Here is a 23,262-nt window from a genome sequence, read left to right as displayed (position 1 = left end):
AGAATTAATAAGTATCTAATGACGAAAATCTGATAAAAGCCCTTCTAAGCTAACCATAAATAAAGCGTACCATGTTTTGCAAAGTTAAAGCCTCCTGACGGTGGATGAGAGAAAACTCAAACGTGCGTGATACAATGTCACAACTCTCGACTCAAAATTATCCATGCGCATCAATGGGATTTCGAGCCTAAGACTCAGGAACTCAGCGAAATCGACTTATAATGTAAACCAGTCTGCCATTCAGGAAAAATAATCACCACATAAATAAAACACAAATACCCGCAGCAGAAGTAATTTCATTGGGGATGCACAGATTAAGAATGAAATGATCAGCATATATTAACACAATTTACTGATTTACAGATTGTACGCGTCCAAAGCAGATTCAATAATTCCTGCAATATATTTATATTCAGTGGGTAGGAAGGATGTCAATCAGGGCTATATCAACTTCTTCCCATGGGCATAAACAACCATGAAGCCGCAACACTCAACGGACTAAACTACATTGTTAAACTCCAAATGTGGCCTGCCTTCCGAGAAATGTACATGAGGCGTTCAACTTCTATGGTACACTATGTTAGCAAAATCTCAACCTCCATGGTACATGAGCTCCTGACGATGACACTAGGGCTGATCATTAGTTTTCATCATCTGAGATGCAGACAACATCCTTCACACCAGAGGTTGAATGAGTTCTGGGAGCATCCACACTTGGGAGAGCCTGCGGTTCACCAGCTGCCAGTGTCTGGTTTGATGCAAGCCATCTTTCAAATTCCGATCTAGGTGGTTGTGACAGTCTCGGCAGAACATCATTATTGTTAGTATCTCGAGATTCAGGTTGAGATGTCCCACTTGCAGGAGCCCTTGATGCATATATATGTGGGACAACGGGTGAAACCTGTGGAGTTGAGAGAGGCAAGGAGCCCTTATTTGCCAGTAGATGTGGCTGACCGCTATTGATGTGTGACTGGACAGCAGACAGTGGCAGCTGAGGCCGGGAACGCTGAAGATGTGGAGCAGGCGCACGTGTTTCACCTCCCGCATGGAGATTAGGACGTGCTAGATGCATGGAGCTGAGATGAGGTCGGACGGGAGTAAGAAGCCGGGCAGCAGAAAGGGATGATGGAGACTGCACCGAAGGTTGGGTGGCCGGGGACGGAACCAGTGCAGAGGCAAGTGCCATGGCTGCTCTCTGTCCATGCTGTGATTGAGGAACCTGATGCAACTGCCGCATGCTACTTGGGTGGGCACCTGAAGAACCTGGACAGATTCCAAAGGAAAAAGATCAGTTTCTCATAAATGGAACTCGTAAAAGAAAGGAACTAAAGCTTTTCATCTCAAGATAGTTTTTTTGCTTCTAGGTTCCTTCTACAGGACACAATGTGAATCATATTTCATGATTTAAACATCCTCAAGGCAAACAGCACCAAAATCATTTTTGAAATGTGAATGCCAAAGTTAGCATAATTGTGTCTTCCCAGGTAGTATGTCTGAACCACCAACAGTAAAAATGCCAAAAAAATAAATGAACACCACACTTAATTAAATCAAAAGATATTTTAGCAAATAGTTAAAAACATTGAAATTTTAAGACATTTTTTTTTCTAAAAGCGAACTAGTCTACAATTACATAGAAATTTACAGTTTTAAAAAACTAAAATTAAATAAAAGTGAACTTTTCTGATCATAAGCTGGCATATTCCAGCAATGCCTCTTTCCCCAGGATGATTTGGTGTAGAAGACACAAGTGGTACAGTCACATACCTGGAATAGCAGCTGAAGCACCTCCCTTGTTTTCAATGAATCTGGCCCTAAATTCCTCCGCTAAAATTTTATTCAAGAGAACTTTCTTATAGATTGACCCAAATGACTCCTTGCCGTGGAGATATTCTGTCTCTGAATCCTGAATTAATTTATCATATTTCATCCTTACCTTCTGCATTTCTTGTTCGCACTCTTGCTTAAGTTGAAGTTTCTATCCAAAAGGAAATGTGAAAAATTAATAATTAAATGAAATTAAAAACTGCACCAGGACAAAAGCAGAGAGTAGTTAGAAAATTATCTCAAATACTAACCTTATCTTCATGCATCTTAGTAAATGAATCCTCATGTTTACGTATCCTTATTAGTTCATTTAGAAGTGGGTCAGGATGAAGCACTTGAGGAGGTAACCATGGTCCTATCGGAACATTTTGAGGAAGACGACCTTCTGCCTCTGGTTGAACACGAACACCATCAAAAACTTCAGGCTGTGCTCTTACTGTAAGTGTATGACTACTAGAAGATGATGTTGTAGGCATAGACTGTGAAAATAGTTGATTTAAGTGCCCTTCTTGTGCTTGAGCGTTAATCAACGGCTGCTGCAGGCAATCTTCAGTTTGTCGTGTAGAATGATCTATCTGATTAATGGCACCTCCCTCATTTAATGTAGGTAACATCATCTGTACTGTAGTCATGTCAGTAGATGACGACGCCTGAACCTGAAAGTGGTGTGAGACATCAGAAGCATGGCATGTAGTAGGCTGATCAGCAGAATGTAGAAGAGGTTCCACAGTTTCAATCAGAGAACTACAGCCTTGGTTGCCATCTGGCCTTTGACTCACTTCAGGAGAGGGCACCTGGTCATGACAATTCATATTATCATAATAAAACCTTTTCATCCATACACAAAATATTATGACACACTTGCAAGCTGCACAAAAAAATAAACAATAAAAATAACATGTTGGCACACATCTACATGTCAAATAACGAGGTTCGCTATCTCAGCAGAGTTGACCAATCAGGCAAAATATAATGCATGACCGAGCCAAATTGAAAATGGTAGAGACTCCAATCCAGGGTACTGAGTCTGACCAAACTCAGTGACCCATCCTGGAAAATTTAAAACTGCCCAGGTAATGCTATCAAATAATAATAATTGGTTTGAGTCTGCAATCAGCATCAAATAAATGAGATACTATTTTAACCCCAATGAAATTCTTCGATTTCTTCCGGAAGCAGATAATTATTCATCTGCTTCTCACGTATTTCAAAAGAAAGGAAGACATTAATTCCCTCCACTTTCATAGGTGATAGCATGGCTAATTCCCTTTTTGCCTAGAAATTCAATCACTAGCAAGGAGAAATCTCAAAAAAAGATCAATATTTCTTCTCAATTACACCCTAGGCTGGAAAAAAAACCCATGGGGTCATCTTCATAAGTTAGGTTTACTCACAAGGAACCAGCACTTCAAAAAATTCAAGAAACCAGATTTTCAAATGTGATAAAAAAAAATTTCAGATAGATGAAATAAACTTGGACTATAATCAATACCTGGTCTACTGATGCATGAGTTTCACCGCTAGATTGTGATATCTCAGCCAAGGGAACATTAACCTGGAGATTTTGTGGAGAGCATGGACCATTAGAATTATCTGTACTGCCATGTAGTTTGTCATCAACAGATGCTACAATTACAGAGTCAATAAGCAATTTATCAGGTGCAACAGATATTGGAGACACAGTGCATTGTTGAGGAACCGGATTTTCAGTCACCACCAGCACAGTGCATGTCTCAACTTGTGAAGCATTTGTGAGGCTTTCAGTAGATGAGCTTTCAAGATGAGTTTCTCCTCTGTTGGGACTAAATGCAGGAGGTTCAGCAGATAGTTCTCCTGATTTAAAAGAGACTGCAAGGCATCCAGAAATCAGATCAATGCCTTGACAATCGGACGGCAGTGCGGGATCTGAAACAGAGTTGGGTATACTAGTTCCATCAGTCCAACCAAGAGAAGCTGTAATCTCATTGACCTTGAATTCCTCCAGACAGAATCCAGATTCCGACAAAGGCAACCTATCAAATGATTCAGCCGACCTACCAGCTTTAACTTCCCTCAACCAATGATGTTTTATCTGTCTATCCTTACGCCTTGCATCAACCTGCATTGTGGCAAGTTTTTTATGCTGGCATTTCACGTATTGATCAAATTTAGACATACTATTGAAGAACTCTTCATTCAATAAATTTATCTTTCCATTCCTTATTGCAAAATCAACATGCTGAGAATAGATAGAGTTCAACTGGAGATCATATATCTCCTTCAATCTTGTCCTTTCCTCTTCCATTCGTCCAACTAACTCAGTAAATTCCAACTGTTGCTTTAGGAGGAGGTTCTCTTCCCTTCTTAAAAAGATTTTCTCAATTGAATCAGTTTTCATTTTAAATGAACTCAAGTGCAGACTAAGCTTTCCAGTAGTTCCACGTTCAGACATTTCTTCATTCACAGGATTAACATTTTCATAGTTCTTTCCAGAATTGGGACTCTTCTTGATTTCAGTCCCTTCAAGCACTCGACGGGATGATGCTAAAGATACTGAATCTTCCACCGATGCAAGAGAGTCAGCAAGATCTGACCCTGCAGCAGATAATTGATTCTCTGGAGTATTCAGGATATTGTCAACCTTTAATGCGCCAGATTGACAGGAAAACTTCTTCTTCAGCATACGCAGCTTTGAATAAACAGAATAGGCTTGATCATAACTGCACTCAAAATTCGAGTACTTTCTGGCAAGTGCAAGTGACTCTCCATGATCCAACTTGTACTTCAAGAAAGAAGCAGCTCGCCAACACTAAAAGTTAAACAGAATAATTACTTGTAGGCCTCAAAGCAAATAAAACAATCATGCCCGCAATAATAAAGAACATAGAAGGATATGAAGTAGCTACAGAAATAAAAAGTGACCACCTGCTACACAGATCTGAGCATCTATATATATATATAACTAAGTTACTATGGTAACAAACATGGATCAAAGAAGAAGTTAATCATTTACCATACAGATTCAGACCCAAAACAAGCCTGGAGAAAGTGTACTGCAAGAACTCATCGAAAGTAAATAAAAGTTATTCACCAATCAAATTCTTAATGGTTATTTATTACTAGAGGAAACCCTATGGTTGGTGGGAGCACACATTCGTGTCAGAGTGCCCAATTATTGCTTCCAATATATGGGTGTCTTTTTGTGACAATTGACCATCCACTCAGGCATAAATGCTGATCAATTTAAATTTGCTTTTTTGTATTGAATTAAGCAGGAGAATTGAACATATGATTTTGTTCCATAATGCTCTTTCAAATGTCTACATATCTGATGCATGAACATGTGCATGTTTGTGAACATAAAGAGTTACTCATGTGCTTAGAGAATCTTCAAGGTTTTGTGACTACAACCCAACTCTCCAAATCTACCACATCTTCTCGGTTTTAAAGCACTGGAACAGAAATGCTTTAAAAATGTGGCGTGGCACCTTTTGTTGATTTGCCAAGAGATGGTCGTATGTTTCCTACACATTTAAGCTTGAAAACGGAGAACAGAAAAATTATGAATAAACAAGGGGAGAGAAACAATTTTAGTCAGACCAATGTGGTTCCACCTAAGTCACGCATAAATTAGAATATCATAAATCCCACTATATTCTTAAGTCTTCCTCATCAAAATAAGGCCAAGGCAAGCACAAAGGACAAGTTGATCAATGAACTCTGACTTGCAGATGAACACTACCATTATGTGTCATTGACAGCAAGGGTAATTGTGAAGTTACACTTACAGTGTATGTGTGTATAGCAATCTCAGTCATTATTTGAAGTACTGGTATTTGTCCTAACAATTAATTGCTAAGTTAAACCACATGACATCCCCTCAAGTGAACTCCCTGTTAATGAAAATCCAGCTCTTGAAGCTGCCTTCTGTATACAAATTAGTTCTTTTTCTAGAATTAGAAAGAATACAAATCCCACCTACAAAACACACCCAAAGAATGACGATATGAAAGACACTCCACAGAAAATATGCGACCATGCAAAGTAGCAAGGCCATATTTTCTGGAAAAGATTAATAAAAAAATAAAAATCCCACTTCAGCACAAAAAAAAAATGCAGATGAGAGTAATTCTAACCAGCGATATTTTCAATGCCTGCAGAATAGTCTCAGGATCTCGAACCACGAGGTGGTTATTCATGACATATTCAAGAAGCTTTTCAGCCAGACACTTGACATCCACCTACATAAAGAGCAAAAGCAACAAACATATATAATCTGACCTTACTCTAGCTTACAATGTCAACATAAAGGGAAAATGAGTACCGGAAGCCTCAAAGTTCCACATAAGCTTGATAATTCTGGTTTCAACAAAAGATGGAGGTTTCTTTGTGCATGGCGTAATTTTTCCCTTCCATCCTGTTCAAACAAAAAAGGCTAATGTAGTACTAATACATCACAAGAAGACAGAGATAGATGCAGATGAACAATTACATTATTGGCAGTAACTGAACCAGGCGTGCACAGAGACTTCAGATTGGGTTGGGACTTAGCTCCTTCTGCACATTGAAGAGAATTCATGTAACCTGGATGACAAAATAAAACTGCAGTAAACTCAACAAATGAAAAGGAAATGGCAGTGTGGAATGCCTCCTGCGTTCTATCATATATATTACCTGCTTCTTTGGAGATACTATTCAAAACAATTGGAGTAAAAGTTGCTTGACTAGTATTGCTTGGAAGGGCTATCTTGGCAGGTACGGCAGCACCAATGCCACTAGAGATGTCCTTTGTAGTATCTTGAAGAGAAATTTGGTCAATAGAGTCATTAACAATTTTCCTACGTTTTTTCCTAACTTCTTCAGTATCTGCTTCAGGTAATTTAGCAAATGAATCAGCACAATGGACTTTTCTGCGACTCCTCTGAGATGGTTCAGAAATGTATTTCCAACGAGGGTTCCTTCCTTCCAGTAAATTTGACCAGAACCCTGAAAGATCTCCATCCATAGAAGAAATTCTTTCTTTTTCACCAAGCAAGATAATGTTCCTTGAGTATGAAGCTCCGCTTTGAGGTGCTCTGATTAAAATTGAGCAATCACTTGAGCTGTTATTTTCAAATTTTTTAGGTAATTGTGCCAAAAGTTCTGAGACAATTTTTTCCAGAAATAAGTCCTCGCCAGAATTATCAAGCAAATCAACAGAATCATCACGTTTGTGAAAGTCATCAAGTTTGCTGAATAGGTGGGTGGCGCCCCAACTCAGCAAAGAATGGCTATGGTTACGAATTATGCTCCGAATATTGCTCTCAAGAGTAGAGTCTTGTTTAGAGAATGCTAAGACCTTCTCTTCCACTGTAAAAGATGAATACAGACGGAAAACTTTCATCTGTTCAAATTCTGATTCAATACTGATTTTTTGAAGGGCCCTAAAATCATTGAGTGGATTCCAATCACTGTTAAATATGACAACAGCATCGACTGATGAAAGTTTAATGCTGGGAAGGCAAGCTCGATTTTCAATCAAAAACACAAATCTTCCATTACTCTTATCATTGAACTTATTCAGAGCAGCTAATTTCTTTGACATAATCAATCCACTATCTACGCGTTCATAGGAATCAGCACCAAACCTCTGACGCAAAAAATCATCCAAAATATCACCAATAGAATTCCTAGCAGCCCCAATCGACTGAGATATCAAAAAGAAAAACAGGGAAAAGTTATACAACCAAGGAATAAGTTTGCTTTTATCACTATATAAGAAAAGTTGAGTTACAAAGCCACTAATCATGATTAACAAATGACAGAAACATATCACCAAAGACCAAAGGAATATCTCTTATGCCCATAAAAAAAAAGAGTCTAATGAACAAAACAACCATTGAGAAAACCATCCACTTATGTGAGAACCATAGTGGTAACAACCCTACTAGCAATGCAAGAGATTTCGAAGCAAAAAAATATTCATGATTTAAAGGTAAGGTCCCTAAGAGAAAGGACAGCTGCAAGACAAAGTTCCATGCCCAATATAAAGCCTACCACAAAGCTATAAGAGGAATATCTCAGAAAAATAGAACGACACCTGATCCAAGTTAATGGTAAGTAAGAGTAAACAATAATCATAAAAGCTGAAACAAGAAAAACACATAAAAATGGGAATATGAATCAAGCTTCCCCCAGAGGCTCACAGACAGCAATTTAATAACACCACCAAAAAGTACCTTAAAAACAAGTACTATGCAGGAAAATCCTCTAAAAATTTTCAAACTTAATTTTGAGAATTGATTCAAGAATTTGTTGCATACACCAAGCTATCAACTGTTAAATACTCTAATGAAGTTTTCTTCAGGTTAGCTCATTTACTTTCAGGAGAAAAGGAAATGTAATCCTAGATAAATCAACCTGCTTAACAACATGCTCAATCTACCTGAGCTCTAGAAGATCCTAATCTATGGCGGTGGTTACTTATTACAGTGTCCAGCTAGGCAATGTTCACTTTCATAAAAATTCAAATATCAAATCATTATACTCAGTGGTGTTAATCCTTGCCAGAAAATAAAAGAGCCTTCATGCTTTCATTGGAATGTTCTACTACTTATACGACAATTCCTCTTTAAAATAGCCTCCACAGTGCCACAATTTTCTTTAGCCAACATCCATTACATCCAAGTCATAGCGTATTCTGCTGCTTCCAGTTACCCCACTTCACCTGATCCAGTTGGCAGGAATAAATAGATTGGGCATGTCATATTTGCAGTTTCCAAGATCTAAAGTTGCAAAATTTAGTGTCACCTTATGTAAGACATATAGGAACAGTGCGAGCCAACTGACCAGACTGATGTAGTTCAAACACATGAGACTAAAAAATCTTCCTGTTTAGCACACAAGAATACCTAAAATGGCAACAAAGGAATCGGAGGTCATACAATTTCATGCAACAGGTTTGTGCATTAACCTTCAGCACTGCAAGTGCCAGTACTATACAGCACGTCACCAATACCAAGAAGGAACAGACTAAGACCACAAACATTGGTTGCTTTATTTGGCGAATGGAAGCACAAAAGAAAAGGTGCCCAAGTTGTTATATCTGTATCCATCCAGTAAACTATTGAAATGATTCTCAAGAAAGGCATATCTCACAACCTTGTTATTCACACAAAGTTGAGAACACTATGGACTTCTTTAACCCAATTTTTATGCAAACATAAGAGACAAGAATATGGTCAGTGGCTAGGATTTGAATTCTCCTTTTCTATAGCTTTTAAATAAAAGTGCACATGGTATCCTAAAAAACACACGCCCAAAGAATGAAAGAATATTAACAAATTAGTTTGCAGATATTTCAAGGCTTCACTTAGTTTTGTTCATAATCAGTGCATTTTGAAACATAAACATAGACAGCATACGAGATTTACAATAACACAGTAGATAACTCTTCAAAAAAATGAGAACAACGTCGCACCTGGAAAAGTATTACCACTCTCAAACCTCTATTCTTTATCTCCTGAAGAAGCTTATCAAGCAGTCGCAGTTTGCCACTGGCCTTTATACCAACATCCAAATATTCAGATAATGCAAGACCATTGGTCAGTGAACTTTGCAACAGTTGATCAACCAAGTAAGGATGATCGCAACACTGCAATAAAAAATAAAACAAACATCACAAAATAAAGAATAAAATATAATAGGAAAAATGAAAACAAACATAAAGTATGTCAACATATTCATATGCTGCCACTGCTAATCCTTGCCTGCCTGGTGGAAATAAGGATGTCACGAAGAGCTCCAACATGATCAACTTTACAGCATGAACGAAGAACAATTGAGCTTGAAACTAAAGTAGCACAATACTGTTCCAGCTGTACATGTGAAAGCTGAATAGGGACCCAGAACTCTGTGAACTTTGAGGAGTCTGATTTGCGCTCATATGCCAAATAATGTGCAAATCTCTCTTTCAGAATAGCAAACGTTCCAGCAGAATCTCCAGAATCAAGATTAAAACTGCTAGTATTCTCCTCTCCTCCTGAATCAAGGAATGAGAGCAGGCTCAGGTGCTCAGCAAGGTTATCCTGCAAAATTCACAAGTTAATGAGAAAATCTTCTGGCAATGGAATCAATTAGAAAACTAATAAAAACTCATTAATACCTTCAATGGACATTTCAACAAAAGCAGCCTGAAATCAGAAGAAAGATTCTTAAGCAGTTCAAAATGTTTGGAGACCCTCGCATGTTGGCAATAATCAACTATAATAGCCTCCCAACCAATGCAAACTAAATTTTCAAAATCCTGAACAAAGCATCAAAATACATTAACATGTTGACAAAGCGTGACATATGGAATAAAAAAAAACTGCAGGAATTGGCAATTAACATTTGCAGACTTACATTGAAGGCTCTAAAAGAAAAGCATTTTATAACACATAGTTACTATGTGCCTTAAGAAAGAAATAAGAACAATCAATTACCTCAGCAACAACATCATAATTGGATAAAAGTACTTGAAACAGAATGCAACCAGCACTGTTATAAAATTCCAAGGTCCTAATAATCTTCCGGGCATCTTTATTTCCACAATAGGCAACAACATTCATTGATGGCGCCAGCCGTAAGAATTCAGTTTCCCATGATGAAAGAGCATTTACAGTTGAAATAATGAGGAAAGGTCGACAGCAGTCCAAATATATTGATGATATGAACAGTATTGATTTGATAATATGTTCCTGTCAAGATATGGTCGACATGGTGAAACAAGAATAACAGCCTTCTATACCATCCGATACAATAATAATAATAATAATAAAAGTTATAAAAATAAATCATCAAGAACTTCCCCCAAAAATATCCAGAAACTTGAGTGGCAATCTAAATATCTAATTTGGAAATCCATCATAATAAAATGATAAGTTTATTCAGCAAGATAATACAAAAGAATCCAATAACAACAAAAGTAAACTGCATCAGGATTCCATGAATAAAACGTCTTGGCCTAGTGAAAGAGAAAGGAAAACCAAAATATTAGATACTCACAATTAAGTATGGTAATGACAATTTTGCTCCACAGTTAGCAGCATAGGATGCCACCAGCTTAAGGAATGCCAAAAGAAATTAAGAGAACAATATCATGAGGTATTTCACGGTGCACTTTTATGAGGAAAAAATATTGAGCCATGAGTATAACTGTCATAGTAACAAATAGTCCCACGTTGGTTAAGTCAGTAAACAAAGGATATGAACATATAAATCTAGTGTTTACATTTTTAGGTTGAACAAAACCCTAGTAATATGTGTTTGATTTGAATCTAACTTGGTATCAAAGCTTAATTGATTTATGTGCAAAGTGGCTTGTTATTATAAATCAGCACCTATCAACAGGTGTACTAGAGTAATAATAGTGCCACACAGGTTAAGTTAGTAATATGGATATGACTACATAAATCTAGGCCTTTCATCATGCTACCTTAAAGCCTTTCAGTTTATAGGGGTCAAGTAACATGTGTTCAGCCATTTAAAATATTACAAGCATCAGCATCAAGTAAGAGCCGCCAAAGAAAATTTGCACCCAATACCTTCCATTATTGCATTAAATTGACAGCTCTTACATTCACTTAATCAAAGAGAGCATTTAACTTTATTTTTTTCACAATTGTCAGTCTAGCTGATAATAAACTAGAATAATGTGAACTCCAAAAATCAGCCGCACAAAGGCAACTAACCTGATCATCAATGAGTAGCGCATTACGTGATTTATGCCAAAATTCACAAAGCCGGTTGATAGCATTTAAATGATCATTATCAAGCTCTGATGAGATCTTGTCAGGAAACGTTGAAAGTTTCTGAGAAGGAACTTTCTTCACACTCAAAGCCTGAATATAATAAAGTTTACTTCTGATCAGAATTAAAGGAACACAAATGAATGCTAGGGAATAAAGAGAATTCAGAGTACTAAAGAAACCCATAACCCAAACATTGGAATTTGCTATGGCAACTTCATAATATTGGTGAAGATATAAAAGCACTATCCAATTCCTTCAGAAGCAATAAGCAGATAATAACAGTGAATATAAAAGCAATATGAAATTCCTTCAGAAGCAATAAGCACATCACAGAGGTTTAAAAAAAAAAGAAAAAAGAAAAAGGATCAGGATGCATGTGAATTTTGTAATGATGCACAAATTCCATTTTCTAAGTTAATAATCTTTTCCTTTTTTTTCGCATGGGCTTTTGACTTCAGACAGGTTTGAGAAACTAGTTAGTTAAAAGGAAACAGAAATTTCAAAAGCAGAATGATTTACCAAACAACATAGAGTAATAAGTCTCTACTCTTCTTAAATCCAGGCGCCCATCTCTTAGAAACACACTATGCCTAAGTTTCAATTGGGGAACAGGACTACTATAACAATTTTGCTTTTACCAATAAACAGGTTGTACTGTTGCAATATCAAAATAAATATAAAAGTGTCCAACTTTTTGGCATAGGGATGGTGTTATAAACAGCCACAGTTACTTAATAGTTTATTATATCCAGCATAAGTATCATCACCTCTCAAGGCTAAATCAAGTTAAAGAGCTGTGCAATTCCAAAAGGAACAAACTAAACGAGTTAAATGCTAGCAGAGATAAATAAAGAACAATTAAATGGCGAAAAAGTGAAGTAACAAACTAAGAACAGTGAACAAGTAGTCAGAAAGGATCTAAAAAAGCAGAAATGTCTATTCCCATATAAGATCTTGCAGGAATGAAGCCCAAAAAAGAAAAACCTTGTCAGGTCTTGAAAGGTCAGATCCCTTCTTTGCCTCTCTGTGGCGCCTTTCAAAATCTTCTTTGAGTATCATAGCCCCAGGTGAGCATAAAAAGGGTGAGCTTCCAAGCTCCCATGTAGCATGCTCATAGCCTAAACCCTTCCATTTTACAAACCATTCAAACTGGGAAAATAAAGGATTAACACCATGCCCAGAAAATTCCCCATCAACCAATTCTAGGGGAATCAGCAATCGTTTCTGCAGCAGGCGCTGAGGCTCGATCCATTCTTTTTTCCAATTTATGATCTGAGAACAAAATCAAGACAAAAGCAGTGAAAGACAAATTAGTCCTAAACTAGAACATTAAGAACAATCTTTTCACAATAATTTAACTATATGATGAGACCACCTTTTCCTTCTGATGTTTCCTGTTGAATTTAGCCATAAGCAAAGGAGCTTCATCAAGCAACTGGCTTTCAGGAATCCACCGATTATGTACATGGGCGAGGTTTTTATATTTGACATAATAATGCTTTTCACCATGCATCGCTAGAAACCAACACCAAAAAGAACATCAAGCAACACTGACTATGAAATCCCAATTTATTAATAACACAATCAAAACAATGAAACTAATACAAAGAGAGATGAACTACCCATTTTCCTTCTCAAAATAAGAACAAACTATCCTTACCATCTTTTTTATCCAACACAATTTCTATTCCTTCAGATATGGAGTATACCCCCACCTCCAGCTTCTTCTTCATGCATAAATGACAAAGCCAGATGCCCAGAGGAACAACATCTAGGGGCGGATCTAGACATGAGAGATGGAAGCTTCTTTTACAGCCTTTTCCATCACAACACCTAAAATGGCATGCTCACATCAAGCGGATTCTAATTACATATCAAAAGAAAGAAAATTATATTAAAAACTCATGAATAAGGTAAATTGTAGCACTCTGAGAAGAAGATTTTAAGTCTTATTCAACAAAATAAATTAAATAATGTAGAACATTTATATGGACACAGCAGATTGCATGTTTAATTATTCAGTGAGGAAACAAACTCTTATTACAGTGATTGCACACCAAGTGATGGAGATCACTCCAACAATTGGAAAACTGGGGGATTTTTGAACAGCTAGGTAGAGGCCTTGAAGTAGTACTTCAACTAGCGGCATAGTTCTAAGTCTAAAGACACCTTTGAAGTAGAATTTTTTAAAACTCATAAATTCCTTGGGTTCGAAATTTGCAGCAAAATTGACATTTAAGGTGCAACTCAGCAGATACACTACATGTTTTGATATATGTAATGGTCAACAGCTTTTTTCTGTTCTTTTTTTTTTTTCTTTTTTTTGGTGGTCCACAGATATATACAAGATTAATTAGAAAAATAGATGATAATATGAGTAGCAAATGGATAGCAACATGCATAGTTCTTAAATTATGTTCTGGGAATTGATATTTTAAAAATCCAAATATTATTATAGAATTGAAACCTTCAAAAATCTCCTTCTGACTGAACATCAAATTCTGTTGTTATCACGCTTGAATGCAAATTATTGAATCCTTTGCAAATAGAGAAAATATGAAGGAGAGGTCATGTTGCACAAGATAACCCATTCAAGGTTACAAAATTCCAAGTTCAAATTGAGAAAACAGCCTCACAAAATTGTATAGTAAGAAAAACTTTACGGGGCCCAATTAGCAGGAATACCTCCTAAATTAGTCCTGTCCTTTTGCTAATAGCGACAAAATATAAAAAATGCTTAGATTTATGCATACTACCCAATCATCAAGACAAGATCCTATGAGCAAAATATTATTATCAGTAAGATCACAGAAAGTGATGGAACATTCTAACCATAGGAAAAAGCCATAATTTAACAGTATAGATGCATAATCTAGAAAACATAATTGCAAAGACAATAGATATACAAACTTCTTAATCATAATTTTATGATCAAAATAACAATTCATGGAACACAAATGGAAAATCCTCCATTTTTAAGACAACTGACTCTGTTGAACAATGTACCAAAACTTACATGCCAAGGACTCCAATGAACATGACGTGATCAATGTTGACATTATATCAACCATAAAATTAGGAGAATCAATGACCAAGATGATACTCACAATAACAGTCCAGGTTGCTTGCAGATGACACATGCATTAGGACAGATTTTTGGTGGAGTCAATAGCAAAGACTCTTTCACATCAGCACAACTTGGGGGTTCAGGACCATGTGCAGAATCAGCAATTTCAAGTTCCCTTCTATCCTAATGCAAGATTTTAAAGGAAGAGTGAGCATGAATCCACAAAAAGCACATACATGAATGAAAGCAATAACCAAAGCAAAGACATTTAAAAGTAACATAATTCGAAGGAACACCAGTGATACTATAGTAGGAGAGGTAATAAATACAAAAGACTAGAGGGTTAGAATGCTAAACCAAAATGCCCCAAAAGAAGTACCATTTGCCTGATAAATTCTGCTAGGATGGTGCATTTGCGCAAGTATAGACCACTTATCATGAAAATACATCCTGAATTGACAGCACCATTAAGTGAAACATATCACATTAACAAATGCATCCAACTGACCGCTACATAGGAACCAAGCAAGTAAGCAACAGGTATCCTAGATCTTGTAACTACACAAGCTCAGGGCCATATATTTATTGTTGTATATCCAAGAAATAAAAAAAAGAAAGATCCCAACAGCAACAACAACAAACTGAAAAATGTTTAAGTTAAATAATTCAGGACTTAACAGTCAAATACACATTGGGTAACCATTAAGATCATAGAACCAAAGGTAACAAGGAGAAAAAATGACAGACCTCAGGTAAAACAGACAGATTTCTCTGAATTCCAACATTGCACGAGCAGAGTTCATGAAGTTGTGAATTATCATGGGCCCTGCACAAAATTAGCCATAGAGACTTTGTCAAGCTCATGTTAGATACATTTCCTCCAATAAGATACCTAGTATTCTAATTAAGAGACGTCTATCAAATTAAGCGAAATATATTAAGAGTTCGGCAAGTTAGAAACAAATTATAAAGCTCTCAAATGCCTCCCAAAATCTAATACAAATCACAACAACGTAACAAAAATGCCTTTGAGATAGTACCTTCTTCTGCTGATGGCTATAGTTAGATTTAGATATCAAGCACTTCAGCCAGACATGAGATTATTCATTGAAATGAAAAATGGAAGTTGAAGCCCTGAATAAAGAAATGAATTTACCTTTGAAGTTTTTCACAGAACTTACAAGGGCTAGTGTCCACATTTCTTCTTATCGAAGGTGATAAGGAATCAACATCCATCCTAGATGGCGAAACTGAGACATCAGAATCAAATTCACCACCTGTTTTTGCCCTTTTGGAACCCTCAGCTCTATCCACACTTCCCGAACCAACATCAACAGCAAGGGACCTCCCCTCAGAACTGGACCCAATTAATTCTGAGGTTACCAAGTCCTTGGGCACTGAGCAATCTACCTTGGTTCTACTGCCTTCATTTGTCTTCCATTGAGAATCTTCACAAATATTCTCAACAACTAACTGAACAGGAGAAGATTTCCTCAGCTTATCATTGCATTTTGAATATGAGGAAGTCTCCTCATCATTGAACTCACTTATTTTGCGCTTTCTATTAGAATGACTAGATTCTGGATGCTCACTTCCACAGGTATGATCATTGCCAGAACTAGACCCTTCCACTTCCAATACTCTAGCATCCTCACAAAAAGTGTTCCCATTAAAATCAAAATCCTTCTCTCCAACGCACTCATCTTGTGGTGAAGCATTGTCCCATACTTCTTCAGAATCATCAGCTCCTGAATTGACTTTAGCCAATTCAAAGACCTCTTTTTCAAGCATCCTTGTAGCATCTACAACACAAACAACATTGACACAGGAAGAATGAGGATGCAACAGAAACAAGAGAAATATGAGTAGCAGTCATTCATAATTCACAAATACGCGTGCGCAACACACAAGCGCGCACGCACACACACGCAAGAGAGAGAGAGATGATTTAGTTTGAGTCATTGTTAATGCAATTGTTTTCATCAAAAAGAAAAACCAATAAGGTAGTTTAGGTTAAGATCACTTACAGCACAAAATTTGCAGCTGACTATAATATTAATAGCATAATTAGGGCATGGAAGAAAACTTGTTATACCTGATCTTTGAGTCTTCTTTTCTGACCTAAGCAATGCCCGATAACTGCGTGCAGTCAATAGCTTCTTCTTTTTTAATGGTTTGGCACTTTTTCTAACCATTATAGTATCACTATTTTCTTCTCTGCCTTTTCCATTCTTTGATTCCATATTTTTCTTGTTTGCATATGGTGAACCAGAACTTTTACTAGAATTCTTTGAGATAACAGAGGTTGAAACTCCAGCTTTGTCAAACCTCACAGACCTTCGTACAGTATTTGATGGCCCTTCTTTTCTTTCTCTTTCTGACTTACTGGTGCCTGAAGGAGGTGACAAGTTCTGTTTTTCAAGCCTCTCTGATTTTCTTACTGTTTTCCTCATTGAGCTCCTCAAGCTGTATGAGTCAGTAGCGGCAGAACCAGAGCTGGTTGGATTTCTGAGATCCTTCTGATCACCATTCTTGGTCCTAGGCTTTGAACCATTTCTTGTTGTACCAGAAGTACTTAAATCTTCTGTATCTTTAGACTTCACCCCAGCACTTCTACATCTTATGCTGTGGGTGTCTTCATTCTTCAGATTTTTTCCGGAGCGTGTACCACTGGCCATCTGGACTCACCCGTGGATAAGAACTATAAATCATAAAACAACTCTCGCATCATACAGCAGCCAACAAAACAACCAGAAAGATAATCATATGAAAATAAAACAGTACTTTGTCCAATAAAAAGTGCCAACCAACACGCACAAAGTGATAAGATTAAGTTGATTAACTGAGATTTCCAACCAATTTCCACTAAGACACTATAAGAAAGGAAATTATGTTACGCTTGCCATGATAGAACAATCAAAAGCAAAAACAAAAGGCCAATGATAAAAATAAAGTTCTAGGGGATTCCTCTTAAGAAATAGGACGCAGAACAATGGATACCAGTACAAGATGCCATGGCATCAGGTGACAGAAAACACATGACACCAGGGAAATCAGCAAACAATTTACAAATTGGATGTGAATATGTAAGTAGAAACACTCAACCCTCTTCTATGCATCTATTTTATGCGCCAGAAAATGGAAATCATCAAGGACAGAAACCAAGAAAACTAGAATTGATATTTGATCAGTTTGGCTTTGGTTCAGTGAGAGTTGTCCCCATGGAGGTACCTTGACATAAAAGAAAATGATCCAAACTTATCACGCATGCGATGGACAACCATTGAGAGAAGAAAAAACAAATCCAGAACAAATTTCAAAGGTTAAACCAGGCAATGCACAAACTAACTCTAAAAGAATATGCAAGACAACATGCCGGTGAATAAGGAAACCAACCTATCCTCAGTTTAAGAAATAAAAAAGAAGATCATGTATGCCCAAAAGACAGCAACTACTCGCGCGGAAAGTGTTTACAGACGACTAAGGGCCAATGATCCCTGGCAAAACTGCGATTTTTGAGAAATCACGCGCAACATACCCTAAAATATACGCAGACATCTCTAGTGAAGAACAGATATGAGTAGGAGAAGAAACCCCAAATACTGAGCATCTACTGATATCAATGGCGAACCACAATGGAATCCCTCATCACAAAAATAAATCTCATCAAGAAAATAATAAAGTCCGGAAAAGTTCAAACATCACAAAAACCCTAGATCAAATGCTGAACAGAAAGCAAAACGCAAACTATGGAGTCATCCTCACAATGAGAAAAGAATCAAGAAAGCATTCAAAGAAGAAACACAAAAACAAAGAAATAAATGAGGAGGAGGAGGAAAAGAGATCGAATGTATACGATTTCTGGAGAACAAAAGGAGATCGACTCGAAGAGGAAAGCAGCATCCGACTGACTAGCACCGCGAACAACGAGGCGGAGCAACGAAGAACCCCAGGCTTTGGAATTGGAGACACGCAAAATACATAGAATAAATACTATATATATTATGCATATATATATTAATATATGTCCATTGTATTATTTATTTATTACCTAATTAATATACAAAAAAAACAAAGGGTTTTTCTCTTTTAAAACTCTAAAAATAACAGAACCGCCGATCTAAGACTGAGCTGTTCACTTGCCCACGTGGCCCTTTCTTGTGCGTTGATCGGCTGAGGTTCATTTATTATGCTAATATATATTTTTAATAGTGTTTGATTCATGGGTGGCAAACAAAACAAATGTCCATTTTTTATTTTCATTTAATAATTTTCTTTTTTTGCCACGCGGAAATCTATCTCATTACAAAAATTACTTTATATTTTATTTATATATATTATTGCTTTTTTATTGATCCAAATTAATAAAATACTCAATATTTTTAATAATTGTTTTTTTTCTTATAACATTTGTAAATATATAATAGTTGCCACGCTTGATTTTTTTTTAATAATTTAGACAAATCATTATGTATCACTAGCTCGATTGAAAGAAAGTTAAACTTTTGATTTTAGATATGGAAGTGAAATATTTTTTCCATACTTATGAATAAAATATATTTTTTTAATAAAATAAAAAAATCTTAATTTATTACTAAAAAAATCAGTATAAGACCAAAAATAGGATTCAAAATAAAATAAAAAAGTAATAGCCTAGTATAAAACACTCCAAAAGTATTCTAAACAAACAAAACATCCATCATAAAAGTAGTGGAATGAAAGACTAAAAACAATCACATCAAAATATTTATAAATCTCTTTTATATATAAATATGTTTTTCTCACATCATATAATATATATATATTTGTGTATCTTTTGTTTTTGATAAATTTGTGGAATAATTGAACCTTGATTTTTTATTTGGAAAGAAACCACTCTAAGTGGTATATCTTTGTGTATCCCCAATATATTTAAAAAACACGAATGATTTATTTATCCTCATATAATAATATAATTATGTCATAAAAATTAAAATAACAATGAAATCTCACTTCTTTTTTTATTCTTTTTTTTTTTGTGGTTGGGTGTTTTGTGTTTTGGGGGTTGAGTTTTGAGTTTTGTCCCACTGCTCGTGATATCTTATTGCCCTTATTGATTTGTTGTTAAGACCGCTGTCTTTTTTTTTATTTTGCTACTCTATTAATATACGTGATTTATCCATTTTTTTTTAATAAAAAAAAACAATGAAATCTCACTTCTTTAGTTCACTCAACAAGGGTATGGAATCATGGAACATCATTGATCATCCATGAGATATACACACACATAAAAATGGCAAGCCTTAAGCTTCTGCTGCTGCTGTATAGTATTGAAAGTTGAAACACTAGTTGGGCTCTGGAGGCTTCATCGTTATTAATTGCCACTTTGAGAAAATCAAGCTTCTTTCTAGTTCCTCTGTTACTATTGATGATGATACCTGGCTTTCTGCTAGGGATAGTATGCAAACTTCTATCTATGCTAAATTTCTTGGTAAATCTTTACCTCTTGAAAGCAGCCAAACTCTGCCATGACCGGACTCGGAGAGGGTTGGGTGCTTTCACCGTGCTTTCGATCTCCCCAATGGGTTTTACTACATCCGGTGTGAGTCTCAAGAGATGCAATGTCGCCTCCTTTGGGATGGTCCTTGGACGGTGGCAGGTCGCATTTTGCAACTTGCTCCTTGGTCGGAATCCTTTCAACCGGCTTTTGAGAAGCTTTCTATAGCTGCTGTCTGGATCCAGATTTATCACCTTCCCATAGAGCTTTGGGAAGGTGACATTCTGGAAACCGTTGCTTCTCAGTTCGGTAAACTTCTCAAGGTAGATGAACACACGCTCGATCGAACGAGAGCTAAGTTTGCTCGGGTGTGTGTTGAGCTTGACCTAAGCAAACCACTACAGCAGGGAACCTGGGTTAAATATGGAGAGTTCTCAGTTTTTGTTTTAGTCCTCTATGAAAAACTACCAGTCTTTTGTTTCAAGTGTGGCTTGGTGGGCCACGGCGAAGCAAACTGTCCCACTCACAGCAATCGCCCACAAAACGAACCTCATGTGCCCTCAGGAGGCTCCCCTAAGCTGGTGCGTGAAGATATCGGGATGCAGGTTGATGATGCTGATGATGGGGTCGGATGGCATCGCCGTCGATGTCCCGAAGTTTTCTTCCACCGAGGATGACGAAAGAATTTGGGCCTTGGCTTAGCCTCAGTGGGCGCTGTTCCTCAAATCGCAGGCAGAACGGGACGCGGTGGCTGGCAGGGCGGTGGTTCCAGGGCTTCTGGGAATCGTAACCCTAACCCTAATCACACCGTTGGGGACGATGAACAGATTGTTGACAAGTGTCCTCCTTCTCTCCATAATGATTTACACGTGGCCTCCTCATCGCATGCAATCGCTTCACGTGGTGGGCATTCGGTGCGAGGAGGGCTTTCTCGTCATTTCTCTAAAGCATTGGTTCCATCGACTCGTAATCCCGAGGGCATCGGGACCATCAAACCCTATTACCCTAGCCAACGCCTCCCCTCCCGAGAGGATGTCGCCCATACTTTCTTCCCGATCCTCTCGATCTTGACATCCAATCGGATCATGGTGCCGTCTTCGCCCATCCCGCGAACCTCTGGAGTCTCGGATAAAGGCCCGTTGATCTCCCCACCACCAAAGTTATTGATTTCCAATTCCGAACCTCTGTTAATCACTTCAAATCAGAACCTGGACCCAAACAATGACCCAATCTCCTCTGATCGTCACTTGGGAATTGTCGGCAAGGTTGTAGAAGCTATCACTCATTTGGAAAACAATGAAGAAGAAATGGAAGAGCTCTCCTCGGATGATTCTGCATCCCCCCTCGAGCCGGACGACGACATGACTCTTCTACACTATCAAAAAGATATCAAGCTTGAGGCTATCGCCTCGTCGGGAACCGTCTAAAAATGCCACGAAAAAAGAAAAAGGGAGAAATTCTCTCCTTCCCTAACTCTCCTCCCTATCTTTCTTGTTTTAGATATGGTTAAAATCTTTACTTGGAATTGCAGGGGCATTTCAAACACGAGATCAATGGATTACATCAAAGATATCATGGCTAGATTAAAACCAGATTTTATCTGTTTGGTGGAAACGAAGTCTAACTCCATCCGCATTCAACGTTTCTGTGCCAGGTTCAGCAGACACTGGGTTTGGGCTCGCTCCGTCCCAATGGTTACTCCTGGAGGTATCATTGTCCTTTGGAAACGCTTCAACGGTATAGTCACCCCCTCGCGGCCTTCCAGGATGGCGTTACATCTCATTATTACCACTTCCGAGGATTCTTGGATTCTTTCTCGACTATTTACAACTCCCAAGTCTTATCGTAGCACAAGAACCTCCCGGAAGTCACTCCGGACTTTCTCGTTGGATTCTCCTTGGCTTCTCACTGGCGACTTCAATGCCATCACGTCCGAGGAGGAACATAATGGGGGTTCTTTTAGAAACTACTCTTCAAAATCCAAAGCTTTCACCACTTTCATCCAATCTAATAATCTCCTTGATCTTGGTTTTACTGTGTCTCTGCTTTCACTTGGTGCAATGGACATGATGGTCTAACCGGACGTTAGGGGCGATCGGATCGATTTTTTTATCAAACTCAAACTGGTTTATTAAATTTAATTACATTTCCAACCCAAAGCACCTTGCCCGCATTAACTCTCGATCACTCTCCCTATGTTTCTTATTGCCCATGACTCCCCTTCTCCTTCTAGCGTAATCTTTCGCTTTGAGAATATCCGTTGGATTATGAAGGATGTCATAGTAGTGTTGTTAATGCCCCGGAATGCTACCCCTTCTACTTCTCCGATGCATTCTTTCACGCATTTTATTTCCCAAACTAAATTAAATCTTTGCAGATGGAAACGTTCTAGTATTTGCCATATTGATGAGGAATTGAAGAACATTGAGCAAGAAATTAATGCTATAGATCAACACCACTTTTCTTCCGATACCTGGGGTTCGACATGGCTCAGAGCTCTCAGGAACCGTCATGCGGCCCTTCTCAAACGTAAAAACGATATCATCGGGGTCAAAGAGCTCGCTCCCAATGGATAACTAAAGGTGACCAAAACTCTAGTTTCTTTCACGCTCGACCAAGATTCGCGAGACATAGGAATAGAGTTAGAGCTATCAAAGACACATCGGTACTATCTTTCATCGAGCATATTGACTTAGAAAAACTGCTTTTTGTTCATCATTATAAAAAAATCTTTGGACGTCTTCCTCGGTTTTTTTACCATTGATTCTCTCGCTTAATGCCATGCCTGGGATGATTTCCCGTGTTGAGTGATGAGGACAGAGCTTCTTTGATTCGACCTATCTCTATGAGAGAAGTCTATCAAACGCTCAACTCAATGCCCCGGGGAAAAAGTCCTGGCCCTGATGGCCTTAATGTGGAGTTCTATCTTTTTTATTGGAATATTGTTGGTGAGCACCTTTTCAATGCGATTGCCTATTTCTTTCATACTGCTAAGATGCCTCCCTCTTGGGGTAAAACTTTCGTCTCTCTGATTCCTAAAAAAGATAACCCCATTTCAGTGTTAGATTTTCGCCCTATTTCTTTGTGTAATGTCTGCTATAAAATTATTGCAAAGATCTTGGCCAATCGCTTAAAATCGTGAT

The 23,262-nt window shown here is 37.6% G+C and overlaps 1 protein-coding gene across 3 annotated transcripts; it reads right to left on the bottom strand.

Annotated features, from left to right (window-relative positions):
• Positions 1 to 261: 261 nt before the first annotated feature.
• LOC120252710 (chromodomain-helicase-DNA-binding protein Mi-2 homolog) lies at positions 262 to 18,616 on the bottom strand. Of its 3 annotated transcripts, none has more exons than XM_039260828.1 (21): positions 18,500 to 18,616; positions 16,739 to 17,344; positions 15,800 to 16,445; positions 15,391 to 15,469; positions 14,684 to 14,826; positions 13,237 to 13,409; positions 12,952 to 13,091; positions 12,561 to 12,848; positions 11,517 to 11,666; positions 10,269 to 10,523; positions 9,950 to 10,090; positions 9,555 to 9,872; positions 9,266 to 9,439; positions 6,481 to 7,492; positions 6,299 to 6,390; positions 6,131 to 6,223; positions 5,943 to 6,047; positions 3,320 to 4,615; positions 2,079 to 2,621; positions 1,768 to 1,978; positions 262 to 1,263 (listed from the first exon to the last, which is right to left on the bottom strand). In XM_039260828.1, exons 2-21 carry the CDS (start codon positions 17,319 to 17,321, stop codon positions 641 to 643), a joined length of 7,065 nt encoding a protein of 2,354 aa, XP_039116762.1. In that variant the 5' UTR covers positions 17,322 to 17,344; positions 18,500 to 18,616; the 3' UTR covers positions 262 to 640. The 3 variants fall into 3 exon arrangements, with proteins under 3 accessions (XP_039116762.1, XP_039116764.1, XP_039116765.1); XM_039260830.1 differs by having other exon boundaries at positions 6,299 to 6,363; XM_039260831.1 differs by lacking the exons at positions 16,739 to 17,344; positions 18,500 to 18,616 and having other exon boundaries at positions 14,684 to 14,821; positions 15,800 to 15,957.
• Between the last annotated feature and the right edge of the window lie 4,646 nt (positions 18,617 to 23,262).

The sequence above is a fragment of the Dioscorea cayenensis genome, chromosome 22 (genome assembly GCF_009730915.1).
Source record: "Dioscorea cayenensis subsp. rotundata cultivar TDr96_F1 chromosome 22, TDr96_F1_v2_PseudoChromosome.rev07_lg8_w22 25.fasta, whole genome shotgun sequence".
NCBI lineage: Eukaryota > Viridiplantae > Streptophyta > Magnoliopsida > Dioscoreales > Dioscoreaceae > Dioscorea > Dioscorea cayenensis.
The sequence above is the reverse complement of the archived record's forward strand: the minus strand, read 5'-3'. Positions and strand labels throughout refer to the sequence as shown.

Bases quoted from the DNA above. Each gene is read 5' to 3' on its own strand.
- LOC120252710 (XM_039260828.1), bottom strand. From the start codon at position 17,321: ATGGCCAGTGGTACACGCTCCGGAAAAAATCTGAAGAATGAAGACACC. The intron at 14,827-15,390 runs GTCTGTCATTTT...ATCTTGCATTAG, and splicing joins ATCTGTCTGTTTTACCTGAG to GATAGAAGGGAACTTGAAAT. The intron at 12,849-12,951 runs GTGGTCTCATCA...TTTTGTTCTCAG, and splicing joins GGAAACATCAGAAGGAAAAG to ATCATAAATTGGAAAAAAGA.